A 23,396-nucleotide genomic window follows, 5' to 3' on the forward strand; every position below is an offset into this window, starting at 1 on the left:
ACTTTGTGCCATTGAAACTGCAAATGGCAGCTTCTACTTCTAACTGCCTAAAAGTTACTCTTACATAGTTGTGTTCTGGTGGGTTCTAGTGGCCCAGTCTATGTCTAAAATATTATAAAGCAGACTGTTACTTATAGCATTGATACTTAACCAGGGTGTTGTGGCTTTGAGACCCTTTCAAGGGTGCCACAGAGTGCCAGGCAATGTTACCATTTTTTGGTGTGCAGACATAATTCACAAGATAAACCTAGAAAATTCAAATAGGAACCTATAGTACTAAATATATTCTAACCTGTTGTAGTCTTTTTGAATTCTTTGCAAAAGAAGAATTGCTCTATTATTTTTCCATGGTCAAAAAATGAGTGAAAACTAAAAACTGTCATTTTCCAAGGGATGTCTGGAGTCTAACAAACTTGAGAGCTATTGCCCTATTGGAATGCTGGGCAGCTGTAAAGATCTTCACTGCGATGGCCAGTCTGAAGATGTGGTTTGCTGCTGCTTCCTTTACAGGTTGCAAATGAAATAGACTTGGTAGAACTCCAGGCCCAGAATAATGAGAATAGGAGCTGGAAGACTTGTTGTTTGAAGAGTGCAGTTTGGGTATGAAGTCAGGAAAACATCTAGTCCAACATGGATTTTCTTGGATCCCCATAATAGGATCTGGGCTTAAAGCAGCAAGAGCTTTGCTAGGATGATCACTAGGGATCCTAGTTTTCTCTGATAACACCCCCCTCCCCACCACCACCAAATTCTTTGATAAAAATCGTAAATTCTCTGATAACCTCCCCCCCCCAAATCCATGATTAAAATGAAGTGCCTATCTATCTATCTATCTATCTATCTATCTATCTATCTATCTATCTATCTATCTATCAAATGAACATGATGTTTTATTGATATATTTGCAATTTTAAAGCAATTTGGAAGCCTACCCATGCCTCAAGCACTATAATAAAAAAAAATCTAAATACCTATACATTTTGGCATTTGCCTCCCTCTGCCCCTTTAGCTCACAAAATGCAGGTCCAGGCCCCTCACTCCCCACCCCCACCACCACAGCCCCCTGGCCCTGCTGGTGCACCTCACATACCCCTTAGCCCCCCAGCCCTGCTGGTGCCCCTTGCCCCCTGCCCAAAGCCCCCTGACCCCACCAGCCCTGTTGGAGTGGGCCCCCAGCTGCCAGGGCTATGGGGCCAGGGACCTAGGTCTGCATCCCCCTGCCCCCTGCAGCAGCTCCTGAGCCCTGGCTGCTGCCCATGGGAAGCAGCAGCTGCTGCAATGTAGTGGAGCGTGGAGCCTGGCTCCCCCTCTGCCATGGGCAGCACAGCTGAAGCAGAGCCTATGGTGAGGGTGGGCTGCCTGCTGCGGGCTTGGGCTCTCCACCCTGCTGCCCTCCCTTGGGGCCTCTGTAGCCAAACAGGCGGGACTTGGCGTGGCAGGACAGAGTGGAGCCAAGTGGGAAGCTCCTTGTCACTGCAAGCTCTGCGCTGCCCTGGCGATGCACCCCCTGCGCACCCCATAGCAGCAAGGGGCACAACCACACGCTGCTGCCTGTTCTGCTGCCGGGTGGGCAGGGGACATGTCGCCAGGGTGGCATAAGGGTTGCAGCAGCAAAGGGTTTGGCCACCAGGCCTTGGTCTGCTCTGCCGCACTGGGTCTCGCTCGTTGGACTGCGGAGGCCCCCGGGGGGGGAGGGGGGGCAGCATGGCAGGGAGCCTGAGTCCACAGCAACCAGCCTGCCACCACCCCATGCATGGATCTAGGAGGCCCCCCAGAAATGTGCACAGTGGCAGGGAGCCAAGCCTACACCCCCTACCCCCTGAACAAGTTGCCAGGGGCCCCTATCCTGCTCCCTGCCAGGGCTCTGTGGCCATACATTCCAGCCCTGGGTCCCATGCCCCAGGCACTGCCCAGCTGGGCAGCAATCCCAGCCCTTCCCAACTCACTGCCTCCCTCCCTATGGGGACCTTAATCCTCCCTTTGCCCCCAGACTTACCTGTGGGGGCCATACCATACACATGGTGCTCCCTGCCTGACCGCCCTCCTCCCACTCCCTCCAGCCCCTTGCTGGCTGAAACTCTGCCAGCCTGCAGAGAGGTCTTTGCAAAAATTCAAAATCCATGTGTTTCTCTATTAAAATGAAAAATCCACATTTTTCTCAGGTAAAAGGGAAAATCTATGTTTTTCTCTGTTTTTCCATGGGAAATGGAATATCCATAACCTGTATCCCTGATGATCCCTCAGCTCCCCCCCTAGAGATGCAGAAATTACCCAGTGAATGGAGCTACATTATCCCACTTCTGCCTAAGAAAACCACTATTTCCCATAGCCAGTCTTCCCTAGAACAAAGATCTGCTAATGAATGCACTCAGGCAGTACTGGCTTCAAAGGGGGAGTGTTTCATTAGGGAAGTTCCTCTAGACCTGTACCCCTCCTGTCTCCCCAAGTGCACTGGATACCCTCTCTTCTGTCTCTCAAAAATTCATTTCTTCCATGGAGTCTAGATATTCTTTATGAACTCAGTGACTTGAGTTTTGCAGGAGGTCAAACTAAATGACTATAAAGGTCCATTCTGACCTTTAAATCCAAGACTGTAACTATGTTTGTTCAATAAAGAAAAGAGAAATACAACAAGAGGGAGGGGAGAGAGAATAATTCTCTGTGGCTGAAAACCTTCCTGATCACAAAGCTGTATAATTATTTTTCTTCCAATGCAGAATATTTTTGAACGACAAACCAAAGAAATACTAACGAGACCGTGATCTTTGTGCTAGTGAGGATAAATGAATGAATAATAGCATTCTGACCTACTTGGGGGGGGGGGGGGAGTGAAATCCTGGTTAACTGGAGCTGTCTCACCATTGGTCAACCCAGAGGGTGGCATGGCCAGACCTCCTTTTTAAATTGGCAGGCCTGTTTCACTTTATACCACTCTCCTGTCTTCTGTCAATTGATTTTCTTTTTGGGGGGAAGTACCCACCCCGGCTTGCTTAGCAGAATGTGTGAGCACTTTGTGGGAACCTGGAAACTGATTTCCAGTGAGAACTTTGAGGACTACATGAGAGAGCTGGGTGAGTAATGTTATTTGGGGTTGTATTTGGCTTTTTTTGGAGCTCCTTAGGTAAGGAATGTTGAGTGTGCACTTTACTCCAGTTATTCTCGCTCTGATTTTAGAACTTTGCTGTACAGGATATATACTTAATTGGACTGTCTTAAACTATGAAGCTTGTGGGAAATGTAACTGCCTGCTTAGTGAGGTCAGGCTTTTGTGCTGTAGGAAGAAATGGACTGGAAGAAACTGTTGAACTGTAGCTTTTAGACATGCCTCCCACCTAGAAACACTAGCTAATGCTCTTTTATTTTATTTTTATTTGCGGGGGGAGCAGAACATGCTTTCTGCCTACCTTTTGTATCTCCAATGTCTCTATAGTCAAATAGGATAGGAGCTCAGTTTTGCACTCTGGAAAAGAGACAGCACTCTAATTAAACATCTTAATGCTGATACTGGAGTACTGGACCTTGTGGTTCTCTTAATTACCAAAATACAGGAAACTCCATTTAAACTTGAAAGTGGCTGGCTGGTATGTATTGTCATAATGAATTGCATGGATTCTAAAGAGCTGTGAATGAGATGGGTAATATGTTTCTTTAAAGTTACAGACTCCAGGTAAAATGGTTAAAAAGTATGCCTACCAACTGAATGCAGGTAGCACACCTTGAGCAGCTCAGCACAAACTAACAAATCAGCCTTTTGTATACAGGGTGAGGTAAAACTTTGAAATGAGACTCGGTGTTAATACTCTTAGTGAGACTCTCAAAGTTTTACCTTACATATTCGGGGGGGGGGGAGGGGCACATATTGCTGGCTTCTCTTCACCAGTTTCATAGTTTCATAATTTCATAGTTGGTAGAGTCAGAAGGGACCTGAGCAGATCATCAAGTCCGACCCCCTGCCATGGCAGGAAAAAGTACTGGGGTCAAACGACCCCAGCGAGGTGTTCGTCTAACCTCCTCTTAAAGACCCCCAATGTAGAAGCCAGCACCACTTCCCTTGGAAGTTGGTTCCAGATCCTAGCCGCCCTGACTGAAGTAGTGCCTCCTAATGTCTAGCCTGAATCTACCCTCTGCCAGCTTGTGACTGTTTTTATAGCCACTCCTGGTAGTGCTCAGGGGAACAGGGACTCCCCCAATGCCTGCTGGTCCCCTCTGACTAGTTTGTGACAGGCCACTAGATCCCCTCTCAGCCTTCTCTTGTGGAGGCTGAACAGGTTCAGGTCCCTCAGCCTCTCCTCGTAGGGCCTGCCCTGCTGCCCCCTGATCATGCGGGTGGCCCTCCTCTGAACCCGCTCCAAGTTGTCCACATCCCTCCTGAAGTGCGGTGCCCAGAACTGGACGCAGTACTCCAACGACCAGTGCCTCATAGAGGGGGAGGATCACCTCCAGTTCAAACTGTTAGGATACATACTACAGACCTATTTGTGCTGGATAGCTTTTGAAAAGCTCTGGTGCTTACATATTAATCATACTATAAATATAGTATAACTTGGTGAAAATGACTGTAGTTATCAGGGTTTTTGGCATATGCAAACAAAAGTCTGAGCCCTCAGTATTAGTCTCCTACTAGGCTTTAGAAAAGTGCTTTGCTATTGTTAATAGTAGTGCAGATAATATCCTGACCTCATACTGCACAGATTGGTTTCAGACTCTCTCTGACAGTCAACTGTTTAATGACTGCTTCTGTGAAGAGTACAAGAAGCAGTTTTTGGGTGGAAATGTAATTTCTGACCTCTGTCCCATTCATTGATGGAAATGCAATACTAGGTAAGAGGATGCTTTGGAAGGGAGTAATTAATTTGGTGTCCTGTCCAATTTACAGGTGTTGGATTTGCTACCAGGAAAATGGCAGGTGTAGCCAAACCAAATGTAATCATAAGCATCAATGGGGATGTGATAACTATCAAAACAGAGAGCACCTTCAAAAATACAGAGATTTCCTTCAGGCTGGGTGAAGAGTTTGAGGAAACTACAGCAGATGACAGAAGAGTCAGGGTAAGTGCAAGTATTTCTATGACTATGGGATGAGAGATAATTTGAATCACAATTTAGGTTAGCAGCACAAGTGCTTTGCAAAGTTACAAATGTACCTAGTCAACTGAGTTAAGTTACTGTGGGTCTTGTATGCAAATCTGTTTTTCCTGTAAGATCCTGGATAAAAAGGGGCATCTTATTTGTTTCTGCAGAGCATCATAATACTAGAGGGTGGCGTGCTGAAGCAGTTACAGAAATGGGATGGAAAGGAGACCACAATAAGGAGAAAACTGGCTGATGGAAACTTACTGGTGGTGAGTGTGCTATTATTTGTAGCATGACATGGTAAACTGTCATTGGATTGCTAATGCTAGAGGGCAGGGAGAAGGAAACCCTGGCCCCCAATAAAGTAAGAGGTAACACAGAACTCAGCCCTGTTGGCACTGGAAAGTTTTCAAAGATGTCTGCATTCATCTTGTAAAAAGAATAGGAAAAGAAAGCAATTTTCCACACACAGTGAAATCCCCAGCACTTGACCTTCCCTTGGTCTACATTGGGACCAAGTTAAACTTTCTAAACTTGGGCACAGAATAAAACTCTTTTCCGCTCCCCTGGGTTTCAACAAAGCAACAATGTTCATATTGGAGTGAGAAATGGTACACAATTGAATTCTTTACTAAAATCATGAGAAACTGGCATGTTCAGGTGTAACATTAACATGGGAGGTATACCTGTTAGGAAGGAAAAGGAAGAAGGGGTGTGTTAACAACAATTTCCAATATACTACATTGTTCCACAGAAAAATGCAGTGTTTTGTGGCTTACTCTGTACCTCAAACTAACGTGGAAGGGGGGAGGCGGGGGGAATCTGAACAGGACAAGGGTCTTGGTGTGGCTGGTCCCTCACTGATCTACAGATATTCAAAATTTTGACACAAGAGCTCATTAAAACTGACAGTCTCTAATAATACTGTAAAGCCGGGATGGCTTCCCACAATACCCTCAGAATCTCTTTCACCACAGGGCTAACCTAACATTGCAATGATTAGCAAGTTTGCTTCATGATTCAGCATTATAATAAGCTGACTTTGGTGATGCATGATCTGTCACTGGCTTGTGATTGTGATAGTGATTCTCTGCAGTTTTCCTTTGATTTTTTGTTTTAATTCCCTACTAGAAAATGAAAGTTTTTGGTAACTCTAAATCCAGCACTAGAATTAAAAATGTACCGGCAACTTCTATTGTAAGTCAGACTACTGCAACCTGTGCACCAAATGCTAACAAACTAATTCTGTGAATAGGCTGGGGAAGGGAGAGAGGAAAAACCTGTTCTGAAAGGTACTAAAAGGAGTGTGGTGACACACAGGAGACTGTGTACTGTAGCTGAAGCATCAGCATTAATAATGTCCAATTTTGGGAACCGCACTTAAAAAGATGACAAATTGGAACATTTAAACTGTAGTAAGAATAATAATTATGAGGAAAAGCTGATGGAATTGCCTTTTTAGTCTGGAAAAGACAACTAGGTGGGGAAGGCCAGCAGTTCCTCCTTCTCCCTTCTCACCCCTGCCCCTTGCTGTCCAAATAATCTTCTGGCATGCAAAGGAAGCTGATAAGAGACTGGAGAAGGAACAGAAAATCTGCCTCCCCTAACAAAAGATCTAGGCTGGGTGTGAAGTATACAAGGGTAAAATGTAAGGAGTGAAAACACAAAAAGAAGCTGCCAAAGGGTACTGAGATGTCCATCTCCGGAGGCTTTTTAAGAAAATTGTTAGAGGGGTTTTTTATATAAAGAGACTGCCTTGATAGAAGGGCTTGACCTAGATTCTTGGGTCCCTCTTTAGCCTCTTTCTTTGGTCCTATACTTGGAACTCTGAAGAAAAAAGCATGCATCTCTTAAATGGCATTTAGCTAGTAATTGCTTGAAGCGAACAGAAATGCACTTATCTAAATCCTGGTACAAGGCTTCTCAATTTCTCACCAATTTGTCTAATAACTGCAATATGTCTTCCTTCTAGGAATGCTCCATGAACCATGTTATCAGTACCAGAGTTTATGAGAAGGTTTCTTCATGAACTCCCAACCTTCTTCACACCAGACAAAGTTGTGGAGTACCAAGTTGTTTTTAAGGAGCAAAGCTCCACAAATTGGCTGCTTTTCAAACTGGTTTACAGATCTACTCCAAACAAAATAGATTATTGTAACTGCTGTGCTTTTAGAATAATAATAAAATAATTCAGCTGTTTTGAAAAAGCATCTTGGAGTTTGTCCAGTATGGTCTAAGCTACAGAGTGGGTCTCGCAGAGGAGGGGGAGGAGTTCAACATGGCAGCGTATGGTATCGAAACACTGGTCCGCCTCACTGCTGAACAACTTGACTGGAAACCAGTTGAGTCATTTACTGTCAAACTACAAACTAAAACTTGTGTCTTCTGTTCCCTTAACAGAGCTGGCCTCTGAGGCAACTTCTTAACCCCTGTCTCTGTTTCTTGATGCCTGCTAGCTATGCTGAAATACTTGGCAAGATAACTTTCAAAATTGCCTTGCTTCCTGTTGCCCTTTGCACTTTTCTGGTTATCTAAACCCCTCCTGAGCTTAATTCTGTCTTTTTTTAAATCTGTGTCTTCTCTCTGTCCCTTTCCCCACACAAATCCCCCTTACTGAGTGACCTCCCTAACAGAGAAGCCTATAGTTTTGGTGACCCTAGGCCTGCTGCTTTCCATGTATATAATAGGCCTGCCCCCCTAAGCCAAAACTAAAAGCTTTGGCAGATTCTTCTCTGCCCCAGTCTTTCCTTCCACCTCTTTATTTTAGGATTTTTGTGGTCCTTTATTTCTCTCCTCCTTTATGCCTTTTTATTATTTTTATAACTCTATCCACTCCTCTACTTTCATTTCTCATACTGTTCCTCCTTCCCCCCCACCCAATAGTTCTCTGGCTACTGCTTTAGGGGAGGGACCATTCTTGTTTAATCCTTTCCAGGCCAGGATGGCCAGCTCTAACCATCAGAGATTTTTTTTTTCAAATTTCTGAAGAGCCCACAGCCTGTGGCTCCTTGCCCCCAACTGTCAGAATGGAGGAATATTGTCTGGCAGATGGAAAACTGATGAGCTACTGCAATGTCAGATACGCTTCCCAGGTGACCAGTTTTTTCCAAGCTTGTGAAGAAGACAGTGCAACAAAGCATCATAATCAGGGGTGGCTTTGTTTTACAGCCAGGTTGTCCAAAGGTAAAAGACATACTGCTCAGTTTGAATGCCCCCCCCACCCCGTTTTTCCCCTTTATCTTGGCTATGATGAGCTAGCTGAGAATCTGGCTCACCATGACAAGATAACAAACCCCATTTATCAAATCTTGCTTGGCTGTAAAGCCCCTGAACTGAAGCATATCCTGTCTTTATGATTCTGAAGGATGAGGGGATATCTTTGAAAAACATCCTGCAGTACTCACTGGCTGAGCAGCAGTACATGGTATCCAGAGCAAGCCTTAGGGAAAATGGCACCCTGGGAAAACTTGTATGTTGGTGGACTTTCAGTGGCACTGCTGGAGGCAGGTGGTCAGAAATTCAGGGCACAGTCTGGCAAATAGGCAGACCAGCATGGTATGCCAGGCAGGTAGCTGGGCACCACTGCTGCTGTGCAGAAGCAAGGCAGGTGGACTGGAGCAGGTGCCACCCTGCCTGCATGTGCCTGGCTCAACTCTTCCTGAGCAGAGCTGGAGTCAGGGGCTGGGCTGGGCACTACTCCTCCGGCCTGCGGCAGGGCAGGGTACGGAGGAGAGCACTGCTGTGAATGCAGGCTGTTCACACATATAGTGCGTGGTCTGTAGCGTGTGTGTTTGGTGCATGACCATAGTGCCTTGGGTGGTCAGCCACATCACTCACCCTGAAAGCAGGCTCTGATATGATACTTTGCCACAAAAGAGACTGCATGTTTTCACTGCAGAAGCCCAACTCTCCTGGCTGTTCAGCTCCCAGTAGAGAAGCAGGCTGCTGTAAGGACAACCTCATTCATGCAGTGGGACAACTCTGTGTGAACCCAGGGTGAGGAATGAAAAGGAGGAACTGAGTCTCCTACAAAGTGCAACCCTGCCTCTGCTGGGGCTACAGGCAGTAGGAAGTTGGACTCTCATCTACTCAAGAGACATCCCAATTCCTACTGCTGGAGCTAAATCCTGAGAGCAGGGAAAACCTGCCTCATCTGACCCATAATTGTCACAGGATTCCCACCCCCCTCCCAACCCCCGAGGTAGCTGATGATGGGCAACCAAAACCCCTTCAACCCAGCTCCCAGGGGTTCACACCAGAAATGAAGCTGAGACGCAGAAGGTTTGACCCAGGAAAATGTGGCCCATAAGACAGCTGAGTTCAAAAAACCTCAGAAAACCCATTAAGGGGGAAGTACCCTCAGAAAATGATGATACCTCATCCCCTCCTGAGGCCCCAAATCCTTCCTGCTCTGAACCCAAGACTGACTCAGAGTCTGAGAATCAGGAGAAAGAAGGGGAACCTTGGGATCGGGTGACTTGTAAAATCTGGTGATTGAAGGGTTGGTCACTAATGGTTACCAGGACTTTGTTAAGAACAAGCTAACTTGATTCTTTTCTTTGAGAAGATATATCGTTAAGGTGAATGCAGTGGCTTTGGTATACTTGGACTTCTGAAAGACTTTTGATGCATTCACATATTCTCAGAAATGTGCACTAAATGGAACTACTGTTAGAACTAGCAGAACAGAAATAACTACAGAAATATTGTACATAATTGTTTGGATGACTCCCGATAAACAGTAACCTTCAACAAAGTTATCAGATTGGCCAGAGGTTTCACAATGTGCTCTTCAGTGGCCTGTTCTGGGCCCAGTTCTATTTATCATTTTCCATAAGGCTTGGATGCAGGAATTGAGCCTATATTGATCAAACAGGCAGATGACACAAAACTGGGTGGGGTTACAAAGATCTTTGATGGGAGGCTAAAACATAAAAAGACCTTGATCATTTCATGAAATGGGATATAAATATTGAAATGAGATCCAAAGGCAGTTGTAAAATGCTACATCGACCAAAGTGGAGAATAACTAGCTTGGGTGAGATGGATCTGGGAGCTGTGGTGAACTGCAGACTCCATGTGTGTCAGCAGTGTGATGCTGCCAAAAAATGCAATGTTGGACTGTGTTGATAGAGGCATTGGATAAAAAAATTAGGAGTTCTTAGCACTCTCTTGGTGCTGGTTAGGCCTCCAGTTTGGGGCACTGTATTTTACAGAAGCAGATGAGAAACTGAAAAGTACTTACAGGCAAATGATGATGATGACAGAGTTGGAATGCAAACCATATGAGGAAAGGCTGAAGGAAGTGGGCATGTTTAGCCTGAAGCAAAAGATTAAGAGGCAACAATGGCAACTTTTAAGACTAGAGAAGCTGTCATAAAGGAGATGGAGAAAAATTCTTCTCTTTGTCAGGGAAGGGGTAGCTTACTTCACTTCCACTGCAGGTACACTGCCTTACTCTTAGCACAGAGCAAGCAAGTCCATACAAACCCTTCCACAAAGAAGTGGATGTGCTGTAAGGTCATATTCTAGCACATTTTGTTGTGACTTGTTCATGTAGCCAGAACCTTAGGAAAAGGAAATCAGATTCTCAGTACAACACTAATACCTTCTTAGAAAAGGAATATTTCTAATACTTACGCTTCAGACATACTTACTTGAGAACCAAAGGGTAATGTGAGCATTGATGAAGATAATTTGATAATTCAGCTGTCAGAAATCTTCTCAGTGTAGAAATAAAAATAGTTTGTTCAAAGGGCCACATAGACGACACTAGCTCTATGCGTGTCTGCTCCAAGATACTTTGACAGAACTTGAGCCCAGCAGGCTAGTATGTTAAAGACACCAAAGGAATTATGTCCATCATATCCAGCCAGTTTTGACTCTCCAGCTGCAATGGCCAGGTACAAGCAGAGGCAGCATTCAGCACATGTCCAGAGCCAGCAAAAGCTCTCACTGATATCTCTCGAGACATAAGAAGCTGCCTTAATCACTCTGTTTTTGTACTCCTCATGCAGTTTATAGGACAGATAAATAAAATCACGATAAAAAATGGGAACTTAAGTGAAATCTCCAAAATCATAGTCAGTCATACTCCTTGAATATCATATTCAATTTAACCTTGTGTTCAATACTCCTTAAAATTTAAATCTTTTGGACCAGAAGGCATAGCTTACACTTATGACAAACAAAATAGTTTCCAGTCAGAAATACTAAACGTTGAAACAGGAATGATGTCCTTAGAGGTAGGAGCACTAACTTCGAGCAGAAAGTATACAAATATCAAAGATTATGTTGGAATTAGATATACAACATTGCCCTTAGGATAGCACGAACATGGTTCAGTTATGAGGTGGACAAATTCCTCTGGGTCACACCCACAGTTAGTATCTGACTTTCAAGAGATCTCAAATTCTCATAGGCCTCTAAAAAATTGCTGAATTTTCAAAAATGTTGAATCCCAGCTGTTACAATTGTGACAAATATGGCCAAATTTTCGGAAGAGCTTAGTGGCCTATATACAGAGGTCTCTTTGTTACTAAAACAGAATCACAGGCCTTTGGCAGCAATCTTTTTCAGCAGGACAAGCCAGTTTATACCTTAAACAACTCCCTTTAACTGGCATTGTATTCATAAGTTTTTGTTAGACCCACAGTGGCCACACTGCAGATCGCGAGCTGCATGTGGCTCACCAGCATGGTACTTGTGGCTCCCTGCCCACTTCTCCTGGGACTGCTGGCTCAGGCGCCGGGCTGCCGGGTCAGGGGCTGCAGCCATGCCACTTACCCCAGGGCAAGCTCCCCATGGGGAAGCCAGAGTGGCTCAATGCTGCGGTGGTGGAGGTGGTCACCTCCGCTCTGGGTTGCTCAGCACCCCCTATTCCCGGTCTCTCGCCAGGTCACCCAGCACCCCCTCGCTCTCCAGCTCTTGAATTTCAGTGAAGGATCAGATGTGACTCCCAGGGTGAATAACTCTGGCCACCCCTATGTTAGACCATCACAACAGTTCATATAAGTGGTGCTTTTTAAAAAACATGGTTATGTACAAAAGTGGGGGGGGGGTTGAAGAAAGAGGGAGCAAAATAGAGCTTTCTTTACTATGCTGAGCTGGTTCTTTTTTGGGCTAGAGAGGGCATTGACTTCTATGCTGTGGCCTGGATGAAGGTATGTTGCTAGAAGACAAAAGAAGGATTACTTGAATCTTTTAAAAAATGTCACAATAGATTTGAATCTGATGGGTAGAAAGTCCTTAGGATTAAAAAGCAAAACACTTTGTCTTGGATCTTATTGTTGAGTACATGCTAAGACATAAACTTAGTGAGGTTCATTAGAGACTAACCAGAACATAAAGCTTGGCTGAGAATGCTGAAGTCCAAGCTGTGTAGCTTTACACCAGGGGTGGCCAGAGTTACTCACCCTGGGAGCCACATCCAATCCTCTGTAACCACATTCAATAATCCATGACCCACCCCCCACTGCCGCAGCATCAAACCACTACAGCTTTCCCCATGGGGAGCATGCCCCTGGGTAAGCAGCGCAGATGCAGCCTCTGCCCCAGCAGCCAGCAGTCCCAAGAGAAGTGGGCAGGGAGCTGCAAGCGGCATGCCAGCGAGCTCTACACCATGGCTCTACACCATTTCTAAAGTAAGTGCTGGTTCAGCCATCTATTTTCTTTCAATCTCGAACAGAAGCAACTTGGTGGCTAGTGTTGTCATTTTATCAAGGCTCCTCCATTTTTTTTTTACCCTCACCATCTATTTCTTCCTTCCTTTTCAGAGCGTTTTCCTGTGTCTGAGTGCTAAGCTTCAGTTGTAAGCTTAACTACACAAAATTTAAATTCACATTAAAAAGTTCAGCAACATTTAGGTATCTCTGAAACACACAGAGTGGTTACTGAGAAACAAAATTGCTGGTATAAATTGTCCCTACCTGCCAATTTCCTGTTTATAGTCATCTGTATCTCATTTCAGTCCATTTCCATTTCATTTCCATTTCAGTTCAGTCCTTGAACTAATGAACTACTTTCTAAGGCTGCAACTATCTGAAATATACAGAGCTGGAAACAGTGGCTATCAAATTCTATTTTAAAAATGAGCCTAGTCACACAGTTTCTAGTAAATCTCTTGATTTGTAGACCATGGGACCTTTGAGTTCCAGTAAGAGGATATTTTTCTGTTATACTCACTCACTATTTGCAGATTTCTCAGTGAGTGATACTAAGAAAAAGCCTCCTATCTTCACAGATATCCAGTAGTTTAAGAAAATGGTAAAAGAAGTTTATTCTTTCCCTTGATTTTTTTGTCATGTGCTTTATATTTTTTACATGCTTTGCTCAGTTCAAAGGAAATTCAATATTTTTAAATGGGTTCTTGGTTTAGATTGTCATTACAACTTCACTGTTGCTCATAGACTCACACTAGATGTTTTGACTTTTCTAGTTCTTTTGTGGCTTTGTATACTGGCTTGGTAAACAAGATATTAGCTCAGATTTTAATTACATAAAAGGCAACAAGGTAAACAGAAAGAATGAGGCTAATTTTCTCCTGAAATTCCCTTCTTCCCCCCTTCCCCCCTACAAAATGTTGGCAAACATTTAGTCTTATTAGAATAAGTATCTAAAAGCAGCAAGTAATTTTGGATGTCCAACTTAAGAAACCTTAAATGGGTCTGATTTTCTGGTACAAATGCTCAGCATTCTCTGAAAAAAAGCTGCATAAAGGCTAAACACTAAATGGAGGCCTCCAAAATTGCTAGATGCTTTAAAAATATTGGACCTTTGCTTAAACGTTGATTCTGACGTCAGTGAAAGCAGAAGTAATTCCACTGATGTCACTAGAATTTACACCAATCAAAAAGAATGGGAAACCAGTTGCAACTGTAGCAAATATTTGACCAAAATATCACATTAACTGCATTTCTTTCATACATTTTGTTATTCTATATAAAAAAAATCTACATTGGGAAGAAATTGTTTGAAATATGTGAATGCTCTTTATTGCTTATGATGTTTTAATTTTCAGAGCCGTGTCCAGATGTGCAAAGGCATGCACTTGCACTCGAAAAAATTTGTGCAAATTTGTGCTGCTACTTTTTAGTGTAATGCACTCCCCAGTGCATTACACACTTTGGTGAGGGACAAATTATCCTGCTTCAGGCAAACTGGTCTTACCCACCTCCTTCTGGCTCCTGGCATGCTGGAGGAGCCCAGGCACAACTGAAGGAGTGGAGATGCTTTGTCTGGCTGTCACAGTGTCTCCCGGGAGGACCAAGCCTCCACGTCTTCTGGCGCACACTCCTGTTGCATGTGCCACACCTCCTTTTCCCCCGGCATTTTTTTTGCTACTGGGATTTCCCAGTAGCACATTTTGGCCCCACCCTGCAAATTTGCAGTGCAGAGCATGTTTTAATGTTCTCCACATGCAATTTGTGGCACCCCAAAGAAGTTTGAGGTGCCACAAATTGCACAACCCTGTTCATCTGGACACAGCCAGACAGCATGTCCTGACAAGCCCGCATGTGCGGTTTGCAGTGCCTCTAAGCAGTTTGAGGTACCACAAACCACATGCGACATATGTGCACCCATTTGCCATGCAGCTAATTAGCACTGCAGTGGGGTTTTTTGACACTGTGAGATTCTGGTGTCAAAGAAATATTGCCACTAAAAAAAGTAGCATCATGCACGTGGCAGCCAGAAATGGAGCCTGGCCAGCCAGAGCCATACTTTGGCTTCTGGCCAGGCTCTGAGTGGCTGGCTTGGTGCCACTGCTGACCTGGGAGGCTCCCAAGTAAAGCTGCTGGAGCCAGCACAGATACTTGCCCCAGCCTCTCTTACTCCACCCAGGTCACTTTTCCACATGCCAAAGTGTGCGTGCAGGGATGTTCCTGGGGTCAAATAGTAGTGGCACAAATATATGCCACTGCTATTTGTCCTGTGGGAAATGCATGCCCCTGCATGTATGCTCTCATTGGGATGTGACCAGAGAGCTCAAATAAGAGTCCATTGGGTGCATCCAGATGTTCAGGGGCATGTGCTTGATGCAGCACAAATAGTTGCACAAATGTGTGCCACTAACTTTGTGCTGCAGTGCACGCTCCTGCATGTGCACTTCGGTGAGGAACAAACTGCCCTGCTTCAGACAAACTGCCCTTTCCCAGCTCCTCCCAGCTCCCAGCATATTGGAGCAGCTGGGTTACAAGTGAAATAGGAGAGACACTCTGGTTGGCAGCCAGAGCATCTCCCTGGAGGTCCAAGCTTCCATTCCTTCCAGTGAGTGCTATTGTAGTGTGTGCTGCGCTGCTTTTTTCTGTGCATTTTTTTTTATACCAGGATTTCCTGGTAGCAAATTTTGGGCACGTTTTGGGCACATTTTAATATGCACCATGTGCAGTTCATGATGTTGCAAAGAAGTTTGCGGAGCTACAAACCACACGTACCTGCATGTCTAGACGTGGCCTACAGGTACAATCCTGCATCCATCAGAGTCAATGGTTAAACTCCATTTTTATTTCTATTTTCTGTTTTTAGTATTTTATATTTTTAGTAAATGTTTGTTATTCCATGAGAAAATGACCTTAGAGTTACTGGATTATATGTGCCTAGATCACTTTTCTGTTTTTAAATTTGTCACATTTGCTTTCTTTTGTGCTTATAGGATGTCCCATTTGGAGAAAAGATGTCACATGTGGACTTCCCAGATACTTCACTCCTGGATCCTATGCTATCTCATTCTATAATATTAGAATTGGTCCCACTCTATAATTAAGCCAGTGAGGCAAATGACTTTTTACTCTGCTCTTAAACAGGGTTTAAAATAAAGCTCCTTTTCCCTACCACTCATCTGAGCTCAGAATCACCCTCTCTTTCTTTATCTATGCATAGGGAGATGAGACTGGGCTTCCAGATACTCTGGTATTATGTCCTATGGTGCATGCTGTTCTTCTATCTGGATTATAAACCTTGGGAATGAAACTGCTGCTTCTTCTTGGGACACAATGATTGATGGTAGTAACGTTCATGTTGCTTGAGCAGTTTAAGACTGGCTTTTTGTCTGTATAATTAAAGTACTGTCACTATTGTTCTTAAGGGTACTGGTACTGCAGTGTAAACTGATCTATTCTGACAATTTTCTCTCCTTCAATTTCTTAGGAAATAATCCTGCAATGTGCCAAGCACCCTCAAGTCCAAGGACATCAATCCTACTTGTCTTGTAAAAGTGCATGACTAGGGAGTTAAACAGAGGTGTGAATGGCCATTGAATAAATGTAGTAGTATTCTTATATTATGCACATCGGGAAGTTCCATAATGCAACTAGTGGGGTTCTCCCACTCGTAAGGATCATTTAGGAAAGAGAGAAACAGAATACCTGTTGGCATTGATGCTTATACTTCATAGCTCTAAACTTTTTGTATTTTTCAGAACTTCAATTTTCTGAATTCCTGAATTTCAAACATAGGTGGACTTGATTTTTATTTACTGAAACCCTGGAGTTGTAAATGAAGTTGCTTTTTAGGAGTTTTAGGAGTTATTTATTTATTTATTTCTAGAAACAAATATATTGAGGAATTCTATGTCATGTGACTAACTTCTCTTTCACTGCCAAGGCAAGGAAAGGTATTCTATGACATCTTCTCAAACCACTACTTCCTGGTTTCAGAACGCCTTACCTCCGTTCATGTTTGTCTTCCAACAGATCAGAAATATTCTGAAGGCAATCATTAACACTCACCTTGACTTTCCTATCATCTGCTATGGTTTCTTCAAACGCCTGCCCCAGTTTGAAGGAAATCTCTGTATTTTTGAAGATGCTTTCAGTCCTGATGGTAACCATATCAAAGACCACCTCCCTTCTTGGTCTGTTTTCTTGTTAGGAAGGAAGGAGAGAGAGCAGTTGCAGGTTAGTGGGGAAGCGAGGGGGCACGGACTCTTTTCTTTATGACGTAATGTGGACTACATGAAAAGGGCATTCCACTGTTTGTGACAACAGCTCCTGGCAGAAAGGTGGAAGACAACACAGAATAAAAAAATTACATTGTCAAACAATCAAATACTTAGGAAGGCAGGAACATGGAACTGGAAGGGGCATCCCAGGCCATCAGATCCAATCCCTAAGTTTACAGGCAATAATTTGTCTGAAAGCATCCACAAAAATATTCACTCTAGTCCTTCATGACAGCAGTGAAGATGGTGACAGTGGAAGATGTGGTATTGGGAGGAATGTGAGCATTGATGTTCATCATACTGCTGTGCTTGGCATCATTCTTTAGCTCAGACATTGGATCCGTAACCTCACATCCTGGTCCCTATGTGTTCTGCTTTATTCAGTGGAGGAAGCAGCAGCAGGCGCAACACTGAGTCTTGGTACTAGCACAAGTGGCTTTGGACAAGGTACACATTGTCTTGCCCTGACATTACCCTTTCTGATTGGTCCGCTCTGAGAATTACAAGTTCAGGCCATCTTTAAAAAGAAGCTATTCAGACTTGTGTAGCTCATACAATCTTTCTGCCTCCCACTGAGAGCTGCTGCTGTTGCTGTTGCTGTCTTTCTCTTGAGGGGTACTGCCTCACAAAGCCAGTAATTACGATGTGTAACCGATTTGTGGGAACCTGGAAACTTGTCTCCAGTGAAAACTTTGATGATTATATGAAAGAATTGGGTGAGAATTGCTATTTTTTGTCATTTTTATTTTAAAATGTTTCTTCTTGTGCTTTGCTCCTGGATAATGTCCTCTTTGTGGCATTGGGTGCTCTTCATTCCAGTTAGTTCTATAGCATAATTTACTTATAGTTTAGTTTCTGCATCTTAACTTGAAAAAGAAGAATGTCAGTTCCAATTTCTTATAACATCTCAGAAAGGACACTTCTGTGTGTTTTGAGTGCCCAACTAAACGTGCAACTTGCAATAATTTACAATATTCAATCAGCTTGTGATGGTGCTGTTCTCTCCACACGCTTGGCTTTCTAAAGCCAAAATCCTGGGAATGAATCTATTACTGAAAAATTCTGGGAATGTAACAAACTAGGCATTGTTTTAGTGTCATATTTGCCCCATTATTTTATAAGAACTGTACAGTCAGTGTCAGTGTTACTGTTGCTATATAAATGATTCACCAAGGCTTTAATTCTGTTTCTTGGAAGAAATAAACTGGGTAATAGATAAATTCTAGTTAGTTAGAGCACATATGAAGTATAAATTCATCTACTGAGGTTTTTCTGAAGGTCTTAAGAATTTTTTTTCAGTAGTGAATATTTACAACAACAAACATTACACTTCGGAAATACTTTGTTGTCATTGCACATGCCACCTTTTATTTGACCATATTATAGCATTTACAAAGGTGGTGACTATTATTAACACTATTTTTCATTGAAGAAATTAAGGCACTGTAAACCAAGGATCTTTGCTCTAACTAGTCGCTGATATCTCCTCAAACTAGCTGACCATGATGTGGCCCTATGCATTAACCAGGCCATGTAAATAGATCCTTGGAGAAGACTTTCTGCTTCCCTTTATTCTTCTATCTGAATTTTCTCTATGTGGTCCTTCTATTTTTCGCTTGCATTTAGATACTCCAGAAACATTCAGTGTCATTTGCCTTCTGCAGTAGAATACACTGCCTAGGAGCATTTCATTTAGTCTTTATATGTGATGTTGTAAAGAATAGGCAGCAATGCATTAATGGCTTGATCCCTAAATTCTCCACTATGGCTTACTGACAATTTTCAAGTTTCAGAGCACAACAGGACAGGTCTGTGCCCAGGGCAGCTACTGATGCATGGGGCAGCGCCAACTCCCGCCTTGCCAATTACGGTGACATGGTCAGCTGCCACTGTGGCAGTGTCTGCTTTTATGTCCCCCCAGAGTGGTGCTGGGGACTGCTGCCCTGTCCATAACCCCACTCCCTCCAGTTAAGCTGCTGTCAAATTCTGACAAAATTTGAAGGAAAGAAAAGTAAGGAACAATTTCTTCACAGCTTTTTTGAGAAAGGAGTCCCTTGTTTTTGACCCACACTATTCTCTGGTGCAGCAGAGTTACATCTCCCTGTGTTTCTTGCTAACTAAAACTACACAAGAACTGCATCATCAAATATAGCCTAGTTTGCAAAAGGAAAGATGTACTTATTTGGAAAAGCAATATTATGTATAGCTTCTACATCTGAAGAATCAGAGTCACATTTGAAACAAATGGTATAGTATTCATGAAGAAATTGCTCCTTACTTTGCATTGAAGTTCTGTAAGGTGAGGATGTCCTGCTCTCTAGAATGTAATGGATTTTTATCTCTGGCCTGTAGGTGTGGGCTTAGCCACAAGGAAAATAGGTGGCCTGGCCAAACCCAATGTGATCATCAGCATGAAAGGTGATATGGTTACCATTAGGACTGAAAGCACCTTCAAAAATACAGAGTTTTCCTTCAAACTGGGCCAGGAGTTTGAAGAAACCACAGCAGATGACAGGAAAGTCAAGGTGAGTGTTAATGATTGCCTTCAGAATATTTCTGATGTGCTGGAAAACAGACAATAGTATTTTTTATCTTGTATAAAGCACTAAGAAAACTGCAAATCATTACTGTAAAGCATCCCAATAAGAAAAAAAAAGGTTGGGCTGAAACTCAGCAATGCTAAATATGTAGCATACAGAAAATATGGAACTTGATGAATGTAGTATAAATTTTTGCAGTTATTTAAAAGCACCTAGTTAAAATAGTCACATTTTGAATTATGTTTGGTTCCTTGCAGAGTGTCATAACCTTAGAGAAAGGATCATTGGTTCACGTGCAGAAGTGGAATGGTAAAGAGACTACAATAAGGAGAAAGCTGGTGGATGGAAAAATGGTTGTGGTAAGTGATTAGCACGTACCTGATTGTTAATCACTGAATGATGTAATGGCTACAGATTAATTTTAATTATATTGTCAATTTTTTCTGCTCTTTGGTTTCAGAATTTTTCAGAAATAGAGGGGGAGAGAATGGGAAATAACCTTAGGGAGCAAGGGAGAGAAAAAGTAAATGTTATTTTCCAAACAAAAAATAATTAAGCTGACAATATTGGCAGGCTTGCAATGAACTGAAAGAATATTACCTTTCAAAAACATTTTATAATTAAAAAAACCGAAACTCTTAAATGTTAGAAACCCAGAGGATACAGGGATAAGGTTGCATTTCTCAAATAATTCACTAAAACTCTCCTAATTCTGTTACTCTATTGATCTCAGCCTGATATCTTCCTTTTTGTCCATGTAAAAATAGTGCACCTCAGAATATTGGTTATATATATTTTTCATAAATATATCTCCATTTCCAATTAATTAACATACCTACTCTGTCTGTTTTAATATAAGCATTCCAATAGCATGAATGAGGTGTTTGAGGTTTATATATGAAAACACTTTAGCTCTGTATCTAATTACATTTGGATGATAGATTGCCATGTGCAATCAGAGAACCAGGTTTTGGGACTGAACAGCCCTACATGTGTGCCCTCCATATCCACAGAACTAGATTTTTAATGAATGTTGTGGAATGATTTCTCTCAATCAGTCTGTCTGATCAAGATTTTGCAAAATTCTTCTTGCAAGAACCATGCAAGATCATAACACAAGCCAGAGGACAGCTAGACCCACAAGCTTATAATCTTAAGGCATTTTAGTTTTGTTGTCACCGAAAAGGTGCTTTGGGTAAATAAAGCATTATGTTCCTCAGATGTTTAAGGGCCAGAACTAAAGTAATTTGGATAACATGTTGGAAAAGAGTACTATTGATTCTTTATGGCCCGAGTTTATAATGAAGGAATATTTTTGTTTTCCAACTCCATCGTTCATAACAGATACAAACTACTAACACGTGCTTATGACCTTAAATTGAATAATTTCCTGTGGGAGTTATCTTTCATGCAAGAAGGATGCATTAGAGTCCTTTTATTGTACTGGGAAATTAAGGACGTTTTGTGGAGAGGAAGGTTTTCTCTTCCTTCTGGCTTCCTGAGGTCTACAGGAAAGGATCCTCAATTAAGCTCATCCTAAGGTCTTTTAGGGCGGGGCCTTACCTATTCTACACCTTTTGAGGCAAAAGGTGTTGGTGTTTGTCATTCTCTATCCTCCCAGTCCCCTTGGCCTTTTGCTAGTGAGCTTCATTGATCTTGAAGATAGGAGGAAGTGGTCTATGGACTTTTCATTAACAGTGTTTAGATTTTTTAGGACAAAACGGACCATTGTGTTTATTTAGACTGACCTCTTGCATAACACAGGCAATATAATTTCCCTGAATAAATTCCTGCTGTGAATCTAATAGCTGTAGTTGGACTGTACATATTTTTCACAAAACACCCAATCTTTTTTTAAGTCTCCCAAAGGCTTGGCAAGCCATTCTAATAGTGAAACACCCACACCTTACTTCTAACTTGAATTTGTCTAGCTTCAGCTTCCAGCCATTGGATCTTGTTATACTGTCACTTGGTAAAATAAAGAGCCCTCTATTATCAATTGTTATAGACTGCGATCAAGCCAAACCTCAACCTTTTTTTTTAAAAACTAAACAGGTAGAATACATTGATTCTCAGTTCTTTAATAAGAGGGACATGAGGGAGCTGTAAGAAACAGGAAGGATTGTTGCTATAACAGCTTTAAGAAGCTCTTTAGGTTGCCCCAGAACCCCATGTAGCTAAGTAGCCTTCTTCATCCCCTTGCAAGGACAGTTCCCTTTTGACCCTAGATTGGCCACCCTAGGAAACAGGTTGTCCTTTGAACTTTACCAAAGCTTGCCTTAGCTGATGTTTCTGTCATTGCATCAGTCCCCATGTAGGCAAAGATGTTCTTGGAAGTTGGGAAGAAATTTAAATAGGTAAATACCTTCTACTTTGTGCCTAATTTTAAAAAGTGCTCTTTTCACTTAGTATTCCTAAAAGGTTCATGGTACTGAAAATAAATCCTTATACGTACCTTGTATTAGAAAGGCAGAATGAAAAAAAAGAGATATTTCTGGGCAGTCTACATTTGAGCTTTACTGCACATTAGACTAATCTAATATATAGTAAAGCATCACTGTCTACATGTACACAGGAATTACTGTGTAGTAGATTAATTTAAAGTGCTGTTTGCTAGTACCAACAGATACAGGTACTAGAAAATGGCACTTTAAACTAATGCACCTAAGTGCATGTGTAGACGCTGACCCAGGAGCAAATTGCTCCTGGGTCAGCCCAGGTAGCAGGGGCCACAGCTGCTGCTTGGCTTAGCCCTGACCTCCAGGGGCTGGAGGAGGAGTTGTCCCTGGCTCCGCGGGCAGTTCTGAGCTGCGCAAAACTGGGGACAGCTCCTCCTCACCCCCTGGAGCTTGGGGCTAATCTTCTGTGCATCCTACCAGCCTGGGGCCTGACCCCATAGCTCTTTGCCAGCCCAGGATTTCCCCCAGTGCCCCCTGCCAGCCTAGGGCTGGCACCTCGGGGAGCCTGGAGCTCTGCCTGGCTGATGCAGGGGGGCAGAGCAAGGCAGGAGCAGCCCTGGACGTGGCTGCTCCTGTTTGGCTCAGTTTGCTCCTGAGCCAGGCACACATGAAGGCTTTTGATCTTGGCCAGTAAGTAGCAGAAACTGCTCTTAATGTATTTCTTACATAGAATGCAAACTACAATTTCCAACTACTGAGTGTTTTTTTTTAGGGGGGCGGGGGGGAACATGCATGTTGTATGCAAGAAAATATGATCTATAATTCATCTTTTTCCCTTCATTCAATTAACCTTCATTTTATGTCTTAGGAATGTGTTATGAAAGGCGTCGTCTGCACTAGAGTCTATGAGAAAGCGTGAGGAAATTCCAGCTCTACATCAGACCAGAACTGGCCCTAGAAACCCAGCTTAATTCAATAAGCAAAGCTCCATACATTATGCTCCTTTTATTTTAAATTTTCTTTTATGAGGAAAACAACTAATTTATATAGTGATATTTCAAAGCCATAGTGTAACTAATCCAAAGTATTGTGATATTTAAATAAAAGCTTCTCAACATGTGTGTCATATTTTCCTTGCCTACATATAGGATATTTTGGGTTTTCTATAATGGAAACTGCCCACCTGCTCTTTGGGCTAATGTAGTGCATAGCCAAAATGAGGCTATTGTCCCTTATGTACAAAACAACATAAATGTAGCTGCATAAAAATGGTACAATAGAAACCAAGGATCTAGTACAGGTCAAGAGGTTAATATTGTTTCACTGGTAGCATCCTACCTGGTCAGAATTATTCAGATGGCTTTTCTGTTAAATAATACATAAACATATAAATCCTTCCACCGCAACACTCATAAGTTCCAAGGCACAGGTCTCCTAAACAACACA

The 23,396-nt window shown here is 42.8% G+C and overlaps 2 protein-coding genes across 2 annotated transcripts; both read left to right on the top strand.

Moving 5' to 3' along the window:
- The first annotated feature begins 2,902 nt into the window (after positions 1-2,902).
- Positions 2,903-7,283, top strand: LOC102562939 (fatty acid-binding protein, adipocyte). Its single transcript, XM_014606815.3, has 4 exons — positions 2,903-3,071; positions 4,877-5,049; positions 5,241-5,342; positions 7,046-7,283. The coding sequence occupies exons 1-4, from the start codon at positions 2,999-3,001 to the stop codon at positions 7,100-7,102; spliced, it is 405 nt and encodes a 134-aa protein (XP_014462301.1). The 5' UTR covers positions 2,903-2,998; the 3' UTR covers positions 7,103-7,283.
- Positions 7,284-17,549: 10,266 nt separating this feature from the next.
- Positions 17,550-23,069, top strand: LOC102561529 (myelin P2 protein). The gene is made up of 4 exons (XM_006261852.4): positions 17,550-17,727; positions 19,364-19,536; positions 19,809-19,910; positions 22,819-23,069. Exons 1-4 carry the CDS (start codon positions 17,655-17,657, stop codon positions 22,867-22,869), a joined length of 399 nt encoding a protein of 132 aa, XP_006261914.1. The 5' UTR covers positions 17,550-17,654; the 3' UTR covers positions 22,870-23,069.
- Positions 23,070-23,396: the final 327 nt, after the last annotated feature.

Source organism: Alligator mississippiensis, chromosome 3 (assembly GCF_030867095.1).
Source record: "Alligator mississippiensis isolate rAllMis1 chromosome 3, rAllMis1, whole genome shotgun sequence".
NCBI classification, from domain to species: Eukaryota; Metazoa; Chordata; order Crocodylia; family Alligatoridae; genus Alligator; species Alligator mississippiensis.

Coding starts and splice junctions, on each gene's coding strand:
- LOC102561529 (XM_006261852.4), top strand. CDS start 17,655: ATGTGTAACCGATTTGTGGGAACCTGGAAACTTGTCTCCAGTGAAAAC. Junction 19,537..19,808: donor CAGATGACAGGAAAGTCAAG/GTGAGTGTTAAT, acceptor GGTTCCTTGCAG/AGTGTCATAACCTTAGAGAA. Junction 19,911..22,818: donor TGGATGGAAAAATGGTTGTG/GTAAGTGATTAG, acceptor TTTATGTCTTAG/GAATGTGTTATGAAAGGCGT.
- LOC102562939 (XM_014606815.3), top strand. CDS start 2,999: ATGTGTGAGCACTTTGTGGGAACCTGGAAACTGATTTCCAGTGAGAAC. Junction 3,072..4,876: donor GGACTACATGAGAGAGCTGG/GTGAGTAATGTT, acceptor TCCAATTTACAG/GTGTTGGATTTGCTACCAGG. Junction 5,050..5,240: donor CAGATGACAGAAGAGTCAGG/GTAAGTGCAAGT, acceptor TTGTTTCTGCAG/AGCATCATAATACTAGAGGG.